General features: G+C 36.5%; 1 protein-coding gene across 1 annotated transcript in view; it reads left to right on the top strand.

The window, feature by feature from the left end:
- The window catches only part of MEMO1 (mediator of cell motility 1), a 121,354-nt gene that overhangs the window by 30,416 nt on the left and 70,768 nt on the right, over nt 1-20,170 (top strand). The window contains exon 2 of the mRNA XM_036751559.1: nt 15,900-15,981. Coding sequence (XP_036607454.1) covers nt 15,900-15,981 — 82 coding nt within the window. The remainder of the gene's footprint in view (nt 1-15,899; nt 15,982-20,170) is intronic.

Here is a 20,170-nt window from a genome sequence, read left to right as displayed (position 1 = left end):
TAGCTCTAGATGTTTATAAAACTTAATTCTCTCTGATCTTCAGGACATTTCTTTAGTCCTTTATGTTTGTTATTCAAAAGACTTAAAAAAATAGTCAGTAATTTCACATCATTGACTGTAGTAAAAAAAAGTTTTAAAATTGCCCAGCTTTGAGCTATTCATTAACTTAATTTTTTAAAATTAATTTTTTTCAGTTAAGAATTTTTCTTCCCCTCCAAAGAAAATAAAACCCTTGTAATAACTATATGCATATTCAAGCAAAATAAATTTACATATTGACTATGTCCAAAAATAATGTCTCCTTTCTTATTAAGTTCATTACTTCTGTTAGAAAGTAGATAGCATTCTTCACTATTGATTCTCTGGGATCACAACTGTACCTTGCATTGGTCAGAGTTCTTAGGTCTTTCAAAGTTATTCATACTTACAATATTGTTGTTTTGCTTTCTCCAAAGTTACTAATGATCTCTCAATTCCCAAATCTAATGGACTTTTTTCAATCTTCATTCTTCTTGACCTCTCTTCAGCCTTTGACACTGTTGATCACCCTCTTCTTGAAATTCTTTTCTCTCTTGGTTTTTGTGACATCTCTCTATTTGGTTCTTCTCCTACCTGTCAGACTATACTTCTGTCTCTTTGACTGGATCTTCATCTAGGTCATGTCTGCTAATCATGAGTGTTTCCTAGGGCTCTGTTCTGGGCCCTTTTTTCTATCTATATTATTTCACTTGGTGATCTTATCAGCATGCATAATTTCAGTTAAAGGTCACTCTCAGGTCTGCTTGTCCAACCCTAATTTCTCTTTGGACTTCCAGTCTTGCATTTTGTAACTGCTTATTAGACATCTTGAACTGGATGTTCCCTAGTCATCTAAAACTCGTCATGTCCAAAACTAAACTCATTATCTTTCCCTTTCCTCCAAACTTACCTGTTACTGTGGATAGTCATCCATACTAGGTGGAGCCTCAGCTCCTCAATCATTCACACTCCCTCCTATCCAGCTAGTTGCCAAGTCCTGTTGATTTCTGCTCTAAAATTTCCTGTTTTTTACATTCATATTAGCATTTTTGGAAGAAATAGTAAGTCTTGATGTTTTTTAAATTACAGTTGAAAGAGAAAGGATGGGATTTTAAAGATATACATATAATTTGATTAAATGCATTATTCAGTAAAGTAGAAATAGTTGAACTTTTAGAAAAAAATTCTGTAATATTTGTCCTTTTAGGATGTTATCAGAAGTGTTTATAATGCACATAATTGTGTGCAATTCTGTGTTAAGCAAAGGTTCTGATAGCTTCTTAAACTTAGCTGGTATAATATTAGATCTCTAATTTCTCCTCATGCTGTATTGAATAGAATGTGTGCATATCTGGTACTCTTCAGTATAAAAAGTTTAATTTCTCTCATATATCTATGTAGCTAAATGTTTATCCTATTTGATGTTTAATAAAAAAGTGTACAACATTCTTAGAACAATATAGGATCCTCTTTCCCTTTTGGGGAGGTAAATTTTAGATTAACCTAGGTATAATTCTTAAACAATGTATCTGTAATAAGCTCAGAAAAAAATTCAGTTTAACTTTATCAAACATTTAAGTCCCTATTATATATAAGACATTGATCACAGAAGCACAGAATCTTAGTTGGAAGTAACGTGTCTGTAATAAGCTCAGAAAAAAGTTCAGTTTAACTTTATCAAATATTTAAGTGCCTATTATATATAAAACATTGATCACAGAAGCACAGAATCTTAGTTGGAAGTAACATCAGAGGCCAACTGGCTTAATATGTACCTAATTGAGAATCTCCTCTATAGTATCCTTAATAAATGATTATCCAGCCTTTTACTTGAAAACCTACAGTGAAAGGGAGCTCACTACTTCTTTGGCTTTTCAGCTCACTTCTTTAAAACTCTCAATTGCTAGTTTTTCCTTGTCAGATCTAAATTTGTCTCTTTGCAATAGGTAATATTGCTGCTAGTTCTGCTTTCTGTTATTGAGTAAAACGATTTTTATTGTTTACCCTTATGGTGAGCTAGCTAGCTATCATGTCCGTTTTGATGTTTTTTCCTGCTTTCTAGCTTATAGATGTCCTGCTTAAAGTATGGAGCCAAGAACTGAGCATGATACTCTAGAGAGGTCTAACTAGAGTAGAATACATTTGGAATGTCACCATCATCCCTCTAAGCTGAGAGACCATGAGTGAGTCCCATAATAAATACTAAGATCAGGGTTTTTTTGGCTCTATATGAAAGGTAATTCATTGAATGCATAGTAGAGTACATCTGTGCTGTGAGCTAGAGATACAAAAATAAAAACCCAACTTTTTTCTTGATTTCAAAATATATAGTAAAGAGGTCTGGATCTATTGCACAAAAAAGTTTTAGAACTTGATGATCCCATAAGTCTCTTCTGGCTTGAAAATGTCATGATTTTCTGTGAGTCGAGGCTTTAGGGTAAGAGAAAAGTTTCCAGCCTACTTAATAGGTAGTTTCATAAAAACTAACTTTCACACAAGTAAGGAAAGATGATAAGTGAGTCACAAAGCAGCTAGAAGCTGTTGCTATGATAAAAAGAATAAAATGTCTCCTGCCTTTTTTTTGTTGTTAAGCCTGAACTGTAGGGCACAGGACTCATTGGAAAAGACCCTGATGCTGGGAAAAATTGAAGGCAGAAGGAGAAGGGGAAGAGGAAGGCAGATGATGAGATCGACTGAGTGTTATGAAAACAATGAACATGAACTGGACAGACTTCGAGAAATAGTGGAGGATAGAAGAACCTGGTGAGCTGTGCTCCATGAAGTCAAGAATCTGACATGGCCGGAAGGTTGAACAACAACAACAATAGGGCAGCTAGGTGGCACAGTGAATTAGAGTGCTGGGCCTGGAGTCAGGGAAACGCCTCTTCCTGAGTTCAGATATCACCTCAGACCCTTACTAGCTATGTGACCTTGAGCAAGTCACTTCACCTTGTTTGTCTTAGTTCCTCATCTGTAAAATGAGCTGGAGAAGGAAATGGCAAACCAATCCACTATCTTTGTCAAGAAAACCCCAAATGGGGTTATGAAGAGTCAGATAGGACTGAACTGAATAAAGCCTAAGCTAGGACTGGGATATTTGTTTCATTTGCTCTTGCTAGCGCGCTCTCTCTCTCTCTCTCTCTCTCTCTCTCTCTCTCTCTCTCTCTCTCTCTCTCTCTCTCTTGTTTCTGACTCCCTCTCTCTCTATATATATATATTATACACACACACACACACATATACATATATATTTTTTCCAATTACGTGTAAAAACAATTTTTAACATTTGTTTTAAAAATTTCTGAGTTCCAAATTCTCTCCCTCCCTTCCTCCCTCTGCCCCTCATTGAGAAGGCATGCAATTTGAAAGGTTATACAAATGCAGTCAGGCAAAACATATTTCTATATGAGAGGGACTGGGGTATTTGACTTAATATATACTTGAAGGTCTAGAACCCATTAAAAAGGAAAGGTGACAAGACAAATCTTACCTGAAAAATCCTGTCTGTGAAGTTGTTTATACAGCAACTAGAATGGGTGCTATCAAGCAGCAGTGTGCAAAAATAGTTGTGTTTTCAGAATAATGAAAGTTGTATTGTAAAACTACGATGTATAGTTCTTGTACTGGATATAAAAGTATCACAAGAATGTAGTAGAAAAGCCATCATTTTACTTTGTGAGAAGGTCCTGGCCTGTGAGTATTTGAAACTTTATATCTTGAGGGTTTCATATATACATAACAAGTTTTTGTTTATTAAATATCTGATTCACGTAGTGTGTGTAGGTACTTCGTCAAAGACAGCTCCTGCTAGCTTAAGATTTTAGAGCCTAAGATAGACTATATTAAAAACGTAGGAAATAGAATTATAACGAAAATGTTAAATATATAAATAAGTAGTCAAATATGATACAGCTTTGAGTTCCTCAGGCACATATTTAGGTATAAGTATGTGAGTAGCCAAGTCTTAGGAAGTTAATGGAGTCAGTGAGAAGATAGGTGCCCTAAATCTTGGTAGACCAGGACATATATTATTGCAGATTTTTCATTTAACGTAGTTGCCATCTCCTGAGGGAAACCCCTTTCTTTTATTATCATTCCTCAAGCTCTTATCCCCATCCAGACCTATCCCTTCCTCAAGTATTGTGCCCATTGGAATCCTGATCTAGACTTTTGTCACACTTTTCTTACTTGTGTCTATTGACAAGCTGGCTTTCTCTTTCTTCATCTGTAGCCATTCCCTCCAGTACTGGTTGTTAACTTTTTTCATGCCACCCACACTGGACTGGGAGAAGTTGCCATCTTCTGTTCTTTACTGCCACTGCCAGACTTTGTAATTTGTCTTCCTTTAGGCTTCAGTCCTTGTAACAGTGCTGCTTGCTGCAACTGTGGCTGTTTAAGACCAACAACATCAACACACAGGTTCTTTGATCTGCTTTTCAAAGGAAAGCAACTTTAAGGGGTTTACAATCTCACTTTAATCAAATATTCCTCTATCATTCACTTAGTTCAGGTGGAAAAGCCAGCACCCTAAACTTCAGAGAATATATAGAGATTGCAAACAGAGATGATATAAAAAGATCAACAGACATATTTCTGTCTGACCAAGTCACAATACGTAGTTACCAGAGAGAGAAGCACCAACATCTGGGTTTTTCAAAGTCCTGGGGATGGGGGGGTGGTGGTGCACTCCTTAACAGCTACCCAGAGTCTCCACACCAACACTCTTCCAATGAGTGAGCCCCAAATAAAATGCTAACCTCAGAGTGTGTATACTTCTTCAGGGTCAGAGTGCTTCACACCTCTGGTAACCTAAATAGCAAAAGGGTATGGGCTTTCCTACAAACAAAGGCAAGACTCAATCAAAGACACTTGATTGCTCCAGTGCTGAGAAACACTCCAAAACAAAAGACAAAAAAAGTCTCACTTTGTTTACCTTTACTATTACATCCTTGGTCTAGATAATTTTTGCTGTAATCCCCTGGACTCTGGGTTATTTTCCTTCCATTCTTTGATAATTCAGTACCAGGCTCACAGTCTTTCTACTGCAACCTCTCTCTTCATACCTAGGGACTTCAGCATATACATTTGCATCCCCTCATCAGCATCTTCATCTAACATAAGAGGTTTTCACTGTATTTCATTTGTTCACATTAATGGTCAATACCTTTGATTCACTGTTACCTCAGAACTCTGTTTTTCACCTTCATGATCTGGAACTATTAAATTCATCTGTCTTATAATATACTTCCACATTTTCCCTCTGTTTTACTTCTTCTAAACATATTCTTCATCCTCAAGTTGACTTTCATTCCTACCTGTTATCCCAGTCTGTGGGATATCTGTGCTCTGGTCTAATTTTTCAACTTCTGCCATTTTAATCTTGTAGTTAACTCAGACATATACTGGCCTCTACCCTTGAATGTTCAGATAATATATGTTGGAACCCTGCTGGCCTATACCTTTGAATATCTTGTTCTTAAAGGACCTGCCTATCTTTAATACCAGGTGACCCCCAGCTCTGCTGCTGAACACAACTGAATTCACAATAAGTTCTTACCTAATTTCTACTGGATCCTCATATAGCAGGATGGTCCTTTTAGTCCTTTCTGTTTGACCTTGATTGTTTAAAGTCTTTTATTTCCCAAGGCATCCATCCCTACCTTCTTACCAGCCCCTTTCCCTAGAAGGTGCCTGTATCTCCTTTAAAGAGAAAAGCAACGTCATCTGCCATGTCTCTTGTCCGTTCAGTCAGAATCCTTCTAGACTTTTCTGTCCTAACTAGGCAGCTAGGTGGTACAGTAGAAAGAATGGTGGGCCCGGAGTCAGGATGACCTGAGTTCAAATATGACCTCAAATACTTATTGGCTGTGTGACCCTGGGCAAGTCACTTCAGTTTTCTCAACTGGAAAATAGGGACAGTAATAGCACCTATCTGCAGGGTTATCATGAAGATCAAAAGAGGTAATATTTATAAAGAACTTAGCACACTGTCTGGTTCATAGTAGAGGCTTAATAAAAATGCCTATTTTCTTCTCTTCCCCTCTTCCTGTGCTTTATTTACTGAGGAAATGAGTATCTCCTTGCCAAGGCTTAAGACTTTTAGTTTTTCTCTTAGTTCTATCCTCTGGAAGATTGCCACTTAAGTCATTGTGTCTTTGTCTCATTTCAAATTTTTCTCTATCTTGGTTCCTTTCTTGATGCCTACTAACATGTTCCCCTATCCTAAAGATATACTAAGGATAGGTCTTCTTTTCCTTGAAAAACCTTTGCTTAATTATGCAATTCCTTGAGGCTGTTATCTCACTCCTTTTTTTTAGTGCCAAACTTGTAGAAGTAGGCATTTACACTTTCTAGGTAAAGGAGAATGAGGTGTGTAAGATGATCCCAGTGTTGTGAACCTGGGTAGAAGGCTGGTGGTGTCCTCAGCAGAAACAGGTTTGGAAGAGAGATGGGTTTTGGGAGAATGATAGAAGTTCTGTTTTATACATGGTGAGTTTGAAGTGCTCATGGGACATCGAGTTGCCGTTGTACAGGAGGCAATGGTGATGTAGGACTAGAGCTCAGGAGAGAAATTCAGGTCGGATGTACAGATCTGAGTCATCTACATAGACGTGATGATTAAACCTATGGTAATGGATGAAGTCATGAAGTAAAAGTACAGAGAGAGAGAGCAGCACAAGACTGAGCCTTAGCATACAGCCACATGTTAAAGGGCAAGTGCATAGATGATGTACGGGTAGGAGAACCAAGAGAGCAATATTAGGAAAAACCCAGAGAGAGTGGCCAGGAAGAGAAGGGGGTTAATAGTGTCAAATGCTGTTGAGAAATGGAGAAAGATAAAGATTGAGAAAATGCTCTCTGATTTTTAAGAAATCATTAGTAACTTTGGCAAAAGCCATTTAAGTTAAGTGATGAGGTCTGAAGCAAGATTGCAAGGGTTCGATAAATAAGTGAGAGGAGAGAAATTAGAGGCAATGATTGTAGGAGTTTGCCTTAGAAAGGGAGAAAAGATACAGGATGATATTGTGAGGGAATGTTACTGTCAAGTTAGGGTATTTTAAGCATGGAAGAGACCTGGGCATTTTTCTAGCCTGCAGGGAATGAGCCAGTGCATAGGAAAAGAAAAGAGAGGATGCTTGTAGGCATAATCTAGCAGAGGAGGAGACTGGATAGGATAAAAAGATAAGAGTAGAGTAGTGGGCCTTTGTGAGAAGGACCACGTCTTCAGAGGTTGGAGTAAAGAAGGAGAGAATGGGGGATAATGTCAATGAATTTTGAGATGTAGAGTAGGGGAGAAGGGGATGTTCCTAGCCAGTAGTCTCCATTTTCTCAGTGAAGATATAATCACAGAGATTACCTTGTTAGGCAGATCATTCACATCAGGTAATTCAGAAAAACAGTAATTCTGAAAACAAGTGAATGTGTGCTTCAGAGCCTGTGTGCAATGTGTGCAAGATCAGCAAACACTCAAAAATATTTGGTGCAAGCATCTACTGTGGCAGTTAAAAAGGTTCCAGAGACATAATTTCTGGGTAATTTTGTCATTTTATTGATAATACCAGCACATTTATTAATAAAAGAATGGTCGTTTGGCCATCTCTCTTAGACCCAAGACAGTTGTGGAGGAAGGCTCACAGGTTATATATCCTTTGAAAAATAGGTGTTCCCCAGGGTGGGAGTCAATCCTGATTGGTTAACAATTAATGAGAGAATGAATATTACCATGAGGAGCTGGACCTGAACTTTGATTAAGTCATTTACTTTTTAAGTTAAACCCCAGCCTTGGGCAATCTGGAGAATTTATGCCCCACCCAAGCCTGAGCAGAACTATCCTGGGTAGAGTCTAAAGAAGAAAGTTAGTCCAATCTCATCAGCAATGTCCTTCCAGAGACTGAACTTTTAAAAATCAAGACTTTAGAAAATGGGGGAACTTTGGATCTCTCTAAATCATTGGTTATTAACAATCATTTCTCTCATTCCCCCATTTGATTCTGTTGAGAGGTGCAGCTGCCTCAGTGAATCACTGATATGACAAACGCTTCATCAAGGGTTTCTAAGTATGGGACTGATGAGGGGAGACAGTGTGAGGGGCAAAGGGAAAGATGAACAGGAGGTGCTTTGACAAAGTCAAAGGGGGCAATCACCCTTTTGATAACATTTTGACAAAATCAAAGGGGATGGTCCTCTTTGATAAGTACATAAAAAGAGCAAAAGGAAAAGGTAGAACAGTAAAATAAAAGTCTGATTTTCTCTCATTACAATGGAAGAGCTAAATTATTGAAGAATTGATGTTGTCCAGGTTATGAAAGGTTTTGAATGCTAAACAGAAGGTTTTATATTTGATCGGGGAGATGATAGGGAGCCTCTGAAGTTAATTGAATGGAGGGTGGGGGTGGGGTGGCACATGGTGACCCTGTCCTTTAGGAGGATCAATTTAACAGCCAAGTGGAGGATGGATGAGAATGGGGAAAGACTTGAGGCAAGGAGAATAACTAGTTTGTTGCAATTACCCACTTTGTTCTGACTCTTTGACTACCTGTCTATCTGTTTCTATCTCCATCTCTGTCTTTATCTATACCTATATCCATATCCAAATCCATAGTTTGGCTCTCTAATTTCATTGTTGCAGGGAATTCCCAATGAGGAAACTTTCTACCAATGAGGTTCTTCATCTGTTCAGCAATTTAACCTTAGAAGAGTTGTCTGAGACCTTGAGAGGTTAAGTACCTGCACAGGGTCTTACATACTGTATGTAGTAGGAATTGTATGTGTTATGTTCAATTTAAGACATCTTGACCTCTGAGCTTGGTTGTCTGTCCAGTAAGACATTCTTTGTCGCTAATAACACCACCACCACCACCACCACCACCACCTACAACCACCAAAACAACAGCAGACAACGCCACCAACAAAAAACAATTATTTTGGACTAGACCTGTGATTTCATTGGTATAGGGAACTACTGTTGAGGAAATTCATTCTCCCAGTGTACATTCACGCTAGCTGTATGACGTTTAGTATTATAGGGTTTCCTGGGGCACTGAGAGGTTAAGTGTCTTGCCCAGGTCATATAGCCAGTGGTTGTCACAGGTGAGACAAACTTAGGGCCTTTAGTCTTGGAGAGGCCTCTCTAGACACAGTGCCATGCTGCTTCTCTATGAAGTTTATTGTGTGTGTATTCATAAAACCATGGGGAATTATCGTTGTTTCGTAGTGGCAGAGGCCTGCCTGTAGTGGAGTGCAGTGGAAAGAGTTCTGGATTTGGAGTCAGGGGACCTGGGTTCAAAACCGTATTCTCTCATTACCCTTGTAGCATTGAGCAAAGCATTGTGAACTTTCTCATCCTTAAAGGAGAGGGTCTGACGAGGTGACCTAAGTCCCTTTTAGTTTTACATCCAAGATGTTATGACCTATTTTAATAAAAGCTAATTATTTGTAATTAGCATATTAAAACATTTTTATTTTTATTCATGTTATAATTAAATCAGGAATTATAAAGGACCTTTAGAGATCATTTACTTCAGCCTCTTTAACTTGAATAAACTGAGGGCCTCATTGGGGTTAAATGACTTTTCTAAGTCATAACTATTTAGTCGTTTTCAGGTTTCTTTACTTTTACACTCGTATATTACATGCCTTTTTTTTCCTGCCTCCCCAAGTGCTTTTCTTCCTATAAGCAGAAAAGTAGAAAACCCTATTTCTTCTTTTAAGGGGGCCCCTGGTGATAATAGATTTACTCACCCAGGTTGCTTCTTCTAGTGGAGGGGACTAGAGGAAAATACAAATGGGGAAAGGGTACCTCTGGTCCATTGGTTTTCCTCTTCTCCGTCTTTCTGCTCTATACCTGGAATGAACTCTCCTATATAGAGCTTCTGAAATATTTGAAAAGTTTGTCCTCTTATTCAGGTAGATCTTGCTGTAGTTTTCGTTCTTATAGTATTTGAATAACATACTTTTCTGCTTCATAAATAGTGAATGCTTTATGTAAACCTCAACTTGGTGCCTTTCTCAGTTGTTCCAAACTTTTGTACACTTAATTTATTTCTTATTTTTGAATGCTTTTAGTCATTCTAAATTCTTTTATGTCCCAAGCCATGATGGCAAAATAGTATTAACACATTTTCAGTTGTTTCACAATGAAGTTGAGGTTATTTCTGAGCTTGTTCTCTGCCACAGTGAAACATGTCCTCTAGAAAGTTTCTAGTTAATAGGTGTTTAATGCCTGCTTTGATGTTCACAGCTAACAGCTAGCTAGTCTATAAACTTCACATACAATTAATTTTTACATAAATTATTGGCTTCTTAAGACATAGTTACAGAATTATCTGGATTCAGTTTATTGGTACATGACAAAAATCTTAGGAGCTTTCTGCCTTTTTTTTAAAAAGCATAACACATTTAAAATTGAGGTTATTAATTTTTTCTTTAATTATTTGGTTGGTGTCCTAGAAACATGTTAGTAAATGCCTTAAAATGATCTCTCCCATGACTTAACTTGCCTTTGCCTTTGTTACTTTGCCCGCCCTCCCCATCATTGATGGATCCCATTTAAGATTACATTTTAAGGAGAATGAAATGAAATAATGTGAAATCTTGGCAACTTAAAACTATGAGAATTGTAGATTATGAAGAAGGAATGACCCCATCACAGTTAAAACTAATCAGTTGTGGTTTCATAATCACTAAATCCAGTGACCTTTTTTCAATTAGCATTCCCCTTGATCTTTCTGCATCTTTGAATATTGCTGATCACCCCTTCTTCTTTGAACTTTTAACAAATCAAACCTAGAGATTGAACATTGGAACTATACAGGAAGTAGGCAGGACAGGGGACCTGTGTAGGTATTGCTAGTGTTCCTTTTGGTTGTGGAAAGAGGGGATGGAATACAATTTTGGAGATATAATGGATGAGAGTATTGCTTGAATGCATTTGTGTGAAGTAAATGAAATCAGAAAATATCCATGCATAGTCCAATAGGGAAGAATAATTGAAGCAACCAGAGAAACAGGAATGAGATTCAAAAGCCAGATGTACTAGAGCAGGGTTTCTTAAATTTTTTCCACTTGCGACTCCTTCAGCACTTTTCAAACTGTGAGTTGCGACTCCATATGAGTCTAGTAACTAGAGTATACTGTACAATACACACCCTTTTCAGAGCTGCCTCTGTGCCTTGGCTCATATTCTTTCTTTACTTTTACACTTGTATACTACATGCCTTTTTTTTCCTGCCTCCCCCGTGCTTTTCCTCCTATAAGCAGAAGAGTAGAAATCCCTATTGCTCTTTTAAGGAGGCCCCTGGTGATAACAGATTTATTCACCAGGTGACTTCTTCTAGTGGAGGGGGACTAGAGGAAAGTGCAAGTGGGGAAAGGGTACCTCTAGTACACTGATTTTCCTCTTCCCTGGTCATCCTGGAAAATATAGATGATTAGATTTTGAGGTGATTGTGAAGATTTTTGCTCAAGTTTAGCTAATAAACCCCTCAGGAACCTTCTAAATCTATAGTCAGGATCCTAATCTCATGATTCTAATTAGTTGTTTACTTCTAGTCAGTTATCTTGACTATATAAAAGTAGCTGATTATGAAATTACTGCAATGCCTGGTACTGGTTGTTTCCTTCCTTTAAAAATATCATTTATTTAATTTAAAAATTGGTTAAGTTGAAAACCAAACCCAGCATGGAGTATAAAACACTGATAGTCAACTTAAAGGTAAAATAATATTATACAACACCATGGAAAAGTTAATATGGTGAAGAAAGGATTTTTAGCAATCTTTCGAAAGTGAGGAAGGGATACATGCTTTAGAAAGGTAAGCACTGGCTCCAATAATGATAGTACTGGCTTGGAAGCTGCTTTTTGGGGTGCATACATTCTGTCATTCTTGGGCAGGGGACTTGTGAAGACAAAGAAGTCCTAATGAGTGTCTTGCTAGGTGGACATTTATACAACTGATGTGGTCTCTAGACTGGCTGTTTAACTATTCATAAAGAATTTTTAGAGGCAATGTGGGCTTTTAGCTACCTGTAGTAGATTGATTTCATTGTCTTTATTTCTTGAGTTTTCATTTTATTGCTTACCTCACTGAGCTTTATTGCTTTCTCTAATCAAATATTTTTAAAAAATGTTCATATCAATGTAGGATAATCATAACATCAACCTATGCTAGACAAATGTTTGTTAATTATTAGGTTCCAGGTTTGCTCTTATGAAAAACTTGTGCTGCATGAGAATCATTATTGGTATTCTTGAAGCTTTTCATTCAAAACTTATGCTTCTGTGCACTGTTGTTGTAACCAGAATCCACTCCATGATGAACATACTTGATAATGTTGATGATTTTACAGTACACCATGGGGTAAGATATTATATTACAACAAGTGCTTTGCATAAGCTATTTCATTTTCTTCTTATTACTGCCTAATAGATATTATCTCCATATTTTGTATGAGGAAACTGAAACTCAGAGAGATTGACTTATCTACGATCACACAGGAAGAGGTAGATCAGGGACTTGAGCCTAGTTCTTTGGACCTCAAGTCCAGGACTCTTTCCATTGCATCATGCTACCTTAACATTAGGATGATGGTCACTCTTGTTATTTTCTTATTAATAATAGTAGGAGGTTCCAGCTGTTTTGGAATATATTCTAAATATACTTTTTATCTTCCTGTATATTTGCTTCTCATAAATAACTTAAGTATAGATATAGATATACACACACAATTTAGGAAAATGGAAAATGAAAAAATTCTCTTACTGTTATAAACTGAACAATAAAGAATTGAAATAGAATATTTAAGGTTAATCTATTGAGTTCAACCCTGTAGGATGAAGGCATTATTACTGATGATTGAAAACAAATTAAAATGTTGACAGAACTTGACAAGTCAGCATATAGTAGATTATTATTGGGAAAGTTGTAGAAAATATCATTTTGTTTGCGGTTTGGTCTACTCCGATATTTGAGTGGGCTGATGTAAAATTATGAGCTTTCTAATAATAAATCTGAATAGTTTTAATGTAGTTAATTATGCTTTTTTGTTAATATGACATGTTAGCTTACTTAGAACATTGTCTTTAGTGGGTTCACTTTGTACACAGTTCAGTTCGCTTTTCCACAATCGCGAAATGGAATCTTGTAAAATGGATATTATAGGTTACAGAGGAGACTAAGTAAGAGTATGGACAGAATATTAAAAATACATTCAGACTGAAAAAAGCTATTGTCATACTAAAGATGAATTAGCATGTTATGTGCAGTAAGTACCTTAATTGAAAAACATTTTTCACTTCTTCAGTTTATAATCATTGTAACTTAGTAGTCAGAAATGAATAATATATATCTGTTATATACATGTGTATATATATGTATATTCTCTTATATGTGAAGTATTAAAGTGCCAAATATTTTTCCTTTTTGGTCATGTCCAACATGACCCCATTTGGGATTTTCTTGGCAAACATACTGGAGTAGTTTCCATTTCCTACTACAGCTCATTTTACAGATGAGGAGATTGAGGCAAATAGGGTTAAGTGACTTGCTCAGGGTTACACAGCTAGTTAGTGTCTGAGGGCAGATTTGAACACATTAGATGAGTCTTTCTGATTCTAGGCCTACTGTAGGACCTAGTCACCCAACTATTTTTATCGTCTTATTCAAAAGTAAATAGAGAGACTTGGGATCTGACCCTTCTGTCACCATCTGTATGACATAGTGAGACCTTTTCACTGCTGCAGTATTTTCACATTGGCAAAAAGAACCCATACAGGTATAGATTTAGGGCTTTTAAAATGAAGCCAATAAAACACCTATGAATAGTAATAGAAAGTTAATTCATAGTACCTAATGTTCAGTAGTAAGTTAAAGATTAAAAAATAAAGCACTTTTTTTGGTTCAAACTGATTATTAACACAATTATTTTTACATGTAGGAGGTTTGGTTTTTATGAACTCTTATTGTTTAAGCCCTGAATCAACCGTCTTTGTTTTTGGTCCCATATGCCAATTTACAGATGGTTCTACCTATTTACAAATGCACTGATTTCTGTAGATGGGCATTTATGTAGTTTCAGATCTTCAAGCATCTTTAGAAGTCTCTCAATTTTTTTCAGGGAATCATCTTTTATGAATGATTTTCTTGGAGGCACATAATATATAGAGAACATGGGTCAATTGTGGAGGTAACACGGTGTTTTAGATTAAATTCAAGAAGAAATCTAAAGCTTTCAACTAACTATATCTGAAAAGTCCTATGAAAAATATTATTGGTAGTATAGATAGATAATTTAAAGCTGTTACTGAACTCTGCTAGTTGAGTGGCATGCTACCAAATGGTGAATTCTTCCAAGTTCAAAATGCAATTTTACTCCATATTTCAAAATCATGCAGTATTTCAGGTTTTTAAAAAATGCAATTCTGAGTTGACTTTTAGCTGTCTTTCTGTAGCATGTCCCCCATGCTTGAAATGCACTTCCTCTTCAATTCCAGATCTTTCTTTAAGGAGACCTAATGTTTCCCTCAAGTGTATTGCTGTGTAGAGAGAGATTTTATAATGTAAGATAAACATGTAAAGGTAGAATTGCAGTGTTTTGAATAGCAAATAGAAACTTACGCTAAAACAGGAGTTCTTTAGTTTGGGTGTGTGAACTTTAATAATATATATGTATTTTGACAACTACATTTCAACATAATTGGTTTCCTTTGTACTTTGTAATCCCGTGTATTTCATTTTATTCATTTACAAGCATATTGAGAAGGGGTTTATAGGCTTTTCCAGACTTTCAAAGGGCTCCATGATACAAATAAGGTTAAGAACCCTTGAGTTGGAAAGATTTATTTGATCTTTTGAGGAATACTTTAATTGAATGGGATTTCTTTGATCAAGCAAGGTTTGTTTTTGGTTTTCTAAAAATCTGAATTATCTTTTTCCCAGATGTTTTGTTTCTTCTTATTATGCTTAGAATCCTCAGATGGTTTTATTTTGCTGAAGTAGAACAGTCTTATTTACTAATTCTTTTTAGAGCTTATAGGAAACTGTAAGTTTCTAAGTCATTAACAATGAAACACGTGATTGAACTGCTTACTTTTATATATTGATTAAATATTTGTGTGAAGTATGTGGTTAATCAGCCCAAAGTGTGACATTAGTTTTTTATATATTTTTTTCTTTCGTGGTAAGAGTTATTATGAATGTAAACAGTAAGTTCTTTGTTGTCAGCTATTCATGATATTAAGAGATAACTATTATTGTTACCTTTGGCATTATGTGTACCTAGTTTATAGTACAATTACAATATTAAAACATAGTCTCTGATTGTTAGGCTGTTTGAATAGTTATTCTCAAAAGTCATTATTCTGTTTTAGATTTCTGTATGTTCACTCAGGCTTGTCTCCCATGCTTGAAATGCATCTCCTCTTCAATTCCACATCTTTCTTTAAGGTTTTACTCAGGTGCTTTCTGTTTCTTGAAGTGTTCCTTGACCAATCCTAGTAATTGTTAGTAATCATAGAATCATATTAATGAGGTCATAGATGTAGAACTGTAAGGGTTTGGAGGCCAAACCACTTATTTTGCAGATAAGTGAATTGAAACTCAGAATATAGTGACGGCTTGCCCAAGATCAGACAGATAGTAAGTGACAAAGGCAGGACTTGAACTCAGTTTTTTTAAAAAAAGATTATACTTTTTCTCTGCTTCATTACTTTGTATTTACTTATTTGTCTTGTTTCCTCCCAGAAGAAACTCGAGAATAGAGAGGTTTTTGGGGGGAGGTCTTTGTAATCCTAACTCATAGCCTAATGTACATAGTAGGTACATGGTAGGTCTGTTGAATTCAATTACATTCTGTTTTTATCATATCTCTTTTTTTTTTTCCAGGTCCTCAACTGAATGCACAATTAGAAGGTTGGCTTTCACAAGTACAGTCCACAAAAAGACCTGCTAGAGCCATTATTGCCCCGTAAGTTTTAAGTGTACTTTTATTGCCCTGCAAGTTTGAAGTATATGTATATGGTGCCTTTCATGTATCCATTGCTGATGAAGTAAAACTATTTAGAAGCTGAATCATTCTTTCTAAAGAACTCACTAAAGAAGTGTGCCAAAGGAAAGTACAACCTATAATTTCCATGCTGTCACATAGTTGGAAAGACATTAGTTTGTTTCCTTAGTTATAATGTTTTAAAAACTTTTAAATGATTTCCATTGTGGAGCGATAATAAAGACTTGGGGCAGCTAGGTAGTGCAGTGGATAGAGTGCTGGGCCTGGATTCAGAAAGACTCATCCTGAGTTCAAATTTGGGCTCAAATGCATTGTAACTTTGTGACTCTGGGCAAGTCACTTAACCCTGTTTGCTTCAGTTTCCTCATCTGTAAAATGAGTTGGAAAAGGAAATGGCAAAACACTCTGTTATCTTTGCCCAGAAAACCCCATATGGGGTCAAGAAGAGTGGGGCATGGCTGAAACAACTGAACAACAACAAGAGACTGAAGTTTAGCTATACTGAGTGGATGATACCTGTATTAAAAGGGAATAAGTACTATTACCTTTTTTAAATGTCCTGTTGTCTTAAGAAATATAATTGTCGTTACAATTAAAAATATACTTTAATATGATACAGAGGAAGATGAAACATATTTTGCACTCTGCAGATGTGGAAATTGAGCCAAGTCAACATGAAATTATAGCATGGTTAACTGCTTGTGAAAGAGTAGCCAGGCTTATTTCCTTCTGTTGGCTAAGTTTGAAATTTTCATTAACATTCCATTTCTTAAGAAATGGAATTTTGAGTGCATTATAAATACATGCACATATCTCTTGTATACATATAGACATATATAAAGCACATCTATGTTTTATTTGTTTAGGAATCTTAAGCTAACTTTAGCTAGGTCTGTTAAATATACTGGCATTATGTTCGGATTTAAGTTCTTTGAGGACAGATGACTCTTATCTAACCCATGTATCTTCCCCAGTATCTGTCATAGTGCCTTGTACATAGTCAACACGCATTTATTAAGTGTCTACAATGTGCCAGGCTAATCACTAGGCACTAGGCAATCTCTGCTCTCAAGGAGGTCACAGTCTAACATGTGGGTGACTGTTTGCAAACAAGGAAAGGCTTCTTGCAAGAAGTAGGACTTTTCCTAAGACTAGAAGGAAACCAGGGAAGCTGGGAGGCTAAAATGAAGAGAGAGAGAGAATACCAGACATAGGAGAAGTCAGTGTCAATGCTTCTAGTCAGGAGATGGAGTATGTAGTGTTGTGTTTGATGAATATCAAGGAGGCAGGTGTCACTGCATCTTGGAGTATGTGGAAGTATTTAAGATGTAAGGAGACTGGAAAAATAGGAGTGGGGCCAGGTTATGAAAGGCTTTGAATGCCAAACAGAATTTTATATTTGATCCATTGGAGTTATTGAATAGGGTTGTGGGAAAGAAGTTTCACCCATTCAGATACACAATTTATTATTATTTTTTAAACCTTTTAATTTATTATTTATTTTAAACATTCTTTTCTTTTTAAATTTTGAGTTCCAAATTCTTCCCCTCCTTACCACATTCTCCCACATCCAAATATATATGTGGAATCATGTACATGATTAGCCGTATCTCAAAAAAAAATCAAGAAAAATAAAGAAAAGTGAGAAAATTACATTTTGGTTCACACTCACAGTTCATCACTTCTGTCACTGGAAGTGGATAGCATTTTTTCATCATGAATCCTTTGGAATTGTCTTGGATCATAGTATTGATCAGAGGACTCAAGTCTTTCATAGTTGATCATCATTACAACATTGCTGTTACTGTGCACAATAATCTCCCAGTTCTCATTTCATTTTGCGTTAGTCATATAGGTCTTGCCATGTTTTTCAGAAACTACCTACCCTCTCCGCCTTGTCATTTCGTGTAGCACAATAGTACTCCATCATAATCATGTTACACAACTGTTCAGCTCTTTCCCAATTGATGAGCATCCCCTTGATTTCCAATTTTTTGCTACCACAAAGAGCTGATAGGAATATTTTTGTACATATAGGTCCTTTTTCCTTTTCTTTGATCTCTTTGGGCCACACACCTAGTAGTGGTAGTTTATAACTTTTATAACTCTTTGGGCATAGTTCCAAATTGTTTTGCAGAATGATTGGAATAGTTGACTACTCCATCAGCAATTCAGTAATGTACCTATATTTTCCTCTTCTCCTCCAGCATTTGTCATTTCTGATGGGTGTGAGGTGGCATGTCAGTGTTATTTTAATTTGCATTTCTCTAGTCAGTGATTTAGAGCATTTTTTTCATATAAGTATAAATAGTTTTGATTTTTTTCTTCTGGAAACTGCCTATTTATATCCTTTGACCATTTATCAATTGGGAAATCTACAATTTATTTTACAGCTGAGTGGAGGATGGACTGAAGTGGGGAGAGACTTGAGGCAGGATAGGCCAGACAGGCATGAGATGATGAGGGGCCTGAACTAGAGTGGTGGCAGCATCAAAGGACAGATGTTATGATGGTAGAAAACATAGGACTTGGGCAACTGATTGGATATAGGGGATCGGAAAGCCTGAGGAGTCAAAGATAGCATCTAGGTTGTGAGCCTGCATCCCTGGGAGGATGGATATGCTTTTGACCAAAGTAGAAAAATTAGAAAGGAGGGAGTAGTTGTTTGCCAAATGTTCACAGAATTTAAAAAACAACTTCAAATTACTTCACCTTATGAGTACACTGGCAAAATGTTACTTCTGTTAAAACATGAAAGAACTTGCAGTGTATTCAGAGAACATTATTTTAACATGGCTTTCAGAAGTAGCTCTTGGATTTCTGTCTTCCTAGTATTTGAAGAAAAGAATAATGACAGATGTACAATAACTACATTAAGGGAACTAGCTTTTTTATGAGAAAGTACTGATACTTTGTAATTGGAAAGTCTTTGGTTTTTTCAGTTTGTCTTCTAAATTATATCTATAAAAAGACTACTACTGTTTAAATAAAATTTTAAGACCTTTTAGGAAAATGATCTTTATCAAAAACCTGTTTTTGGAGGGAGGGGGTACATGTAGCCCCTATTTCCTTGCACCAAAGCATAGTGTCAGAATTGTATAAACTTAGTCTTTGTAGTAAAACATTTACTGGAATCGATGGCATCAGATCTCTTTATTGTGTTTCATAGTAATTCAGGCTCCTAATGCTAATGTGATCAAACATGCAGGCATTAGGTATCTGGCTTCTATCAGTTGTTGGTTTTTTTTTTTAATTTAAAACATGACAGGAGTAGTTTCTGCCACTTTGGTGATTATTTTTGGTTGGTCCAAATCAGAGGGCAAATGCCAGTCATGGTTGCAGGACTCCTTTGGCTGGCATCTTGGCTTCTTTTTTACAATGAAATTTAAAATATTTTAGGTCCAGTTCAGGGTGAGTTTTGAGCATTCCTATTGGTTTTAAGGTACTTTGTGCAGTGTCCCATTTCTGTGCTTAGGTAGCTCCCAGCCAGGGAGGTCAATTTACTCCGCCGGGCCTGGGAGATACAAAGGCAAAAGTGAAAATAGCTTTCTGCCATCAATTAGAATACTGTCTAGTTAGTGGAGACTATTTCCAAGACCTCCACTTAAGATGGGTGCACCCAGGGCCAGTCAGTGCTTCATTTTCTGCTCAGCTGTATTCTTTTGGACTTCATCATCATCTTCACTTCACACCATACCTCTCCTCCATCCCTTCTCCATCTTTTTGAGTGTTATCTTCCCCCATTGGATGTAATCATCTTTGTAGTATTTGTATCCCCAGTACAATGCCTGGGACAGAGTAGGGGCTTAATAAATGTTTATTCATTGATTGACTTAAGTATACAGACATAGGTATATACAAAAAAAAGATACAAAATAAATATAAAGTTATTTTTATGGAAAAGTACTAGGGCTCCTAAGGTGAGTGGGGTGGATAGGAGAGATCAGGAAAGGCTCCATGCAGAAAGTTGTGCTTGAGGTGACCCTTGAAGTATAGGGTTTCTGAGAGAATGAAAGGGAAGGGTATAGCTGTTCTTCTGGGGACAGCCAATACAAAGATAGGAAGGTGAGATCACATGCCATGTACAAGAAATAGCAGGGAAAGTCAGTATGATTGGACTACAGTAGGTTAGTTAGTTTATCATTTTCAA

The sequence above is a fragment of the Trichosurus vulpecula genome, chromosome 3 (genome assembly GCF_011100635.1).
Source record: "Trichosurus vulpecula isolate mTriVul1 chromosome 3, mTriVul1.pri, whole genome shotgun sequence".
In the NCBI taxonomy this organism is placed as follows: Eukaryota; Metazoa; Chordata; class Mammalia; order Diprotodontia; family Phalangeridae; genus Trichosurus; species Trichosurus vulpecula.
This window is presented reverse-complemented; position numbering and strand designations above follow the sequence as displayed.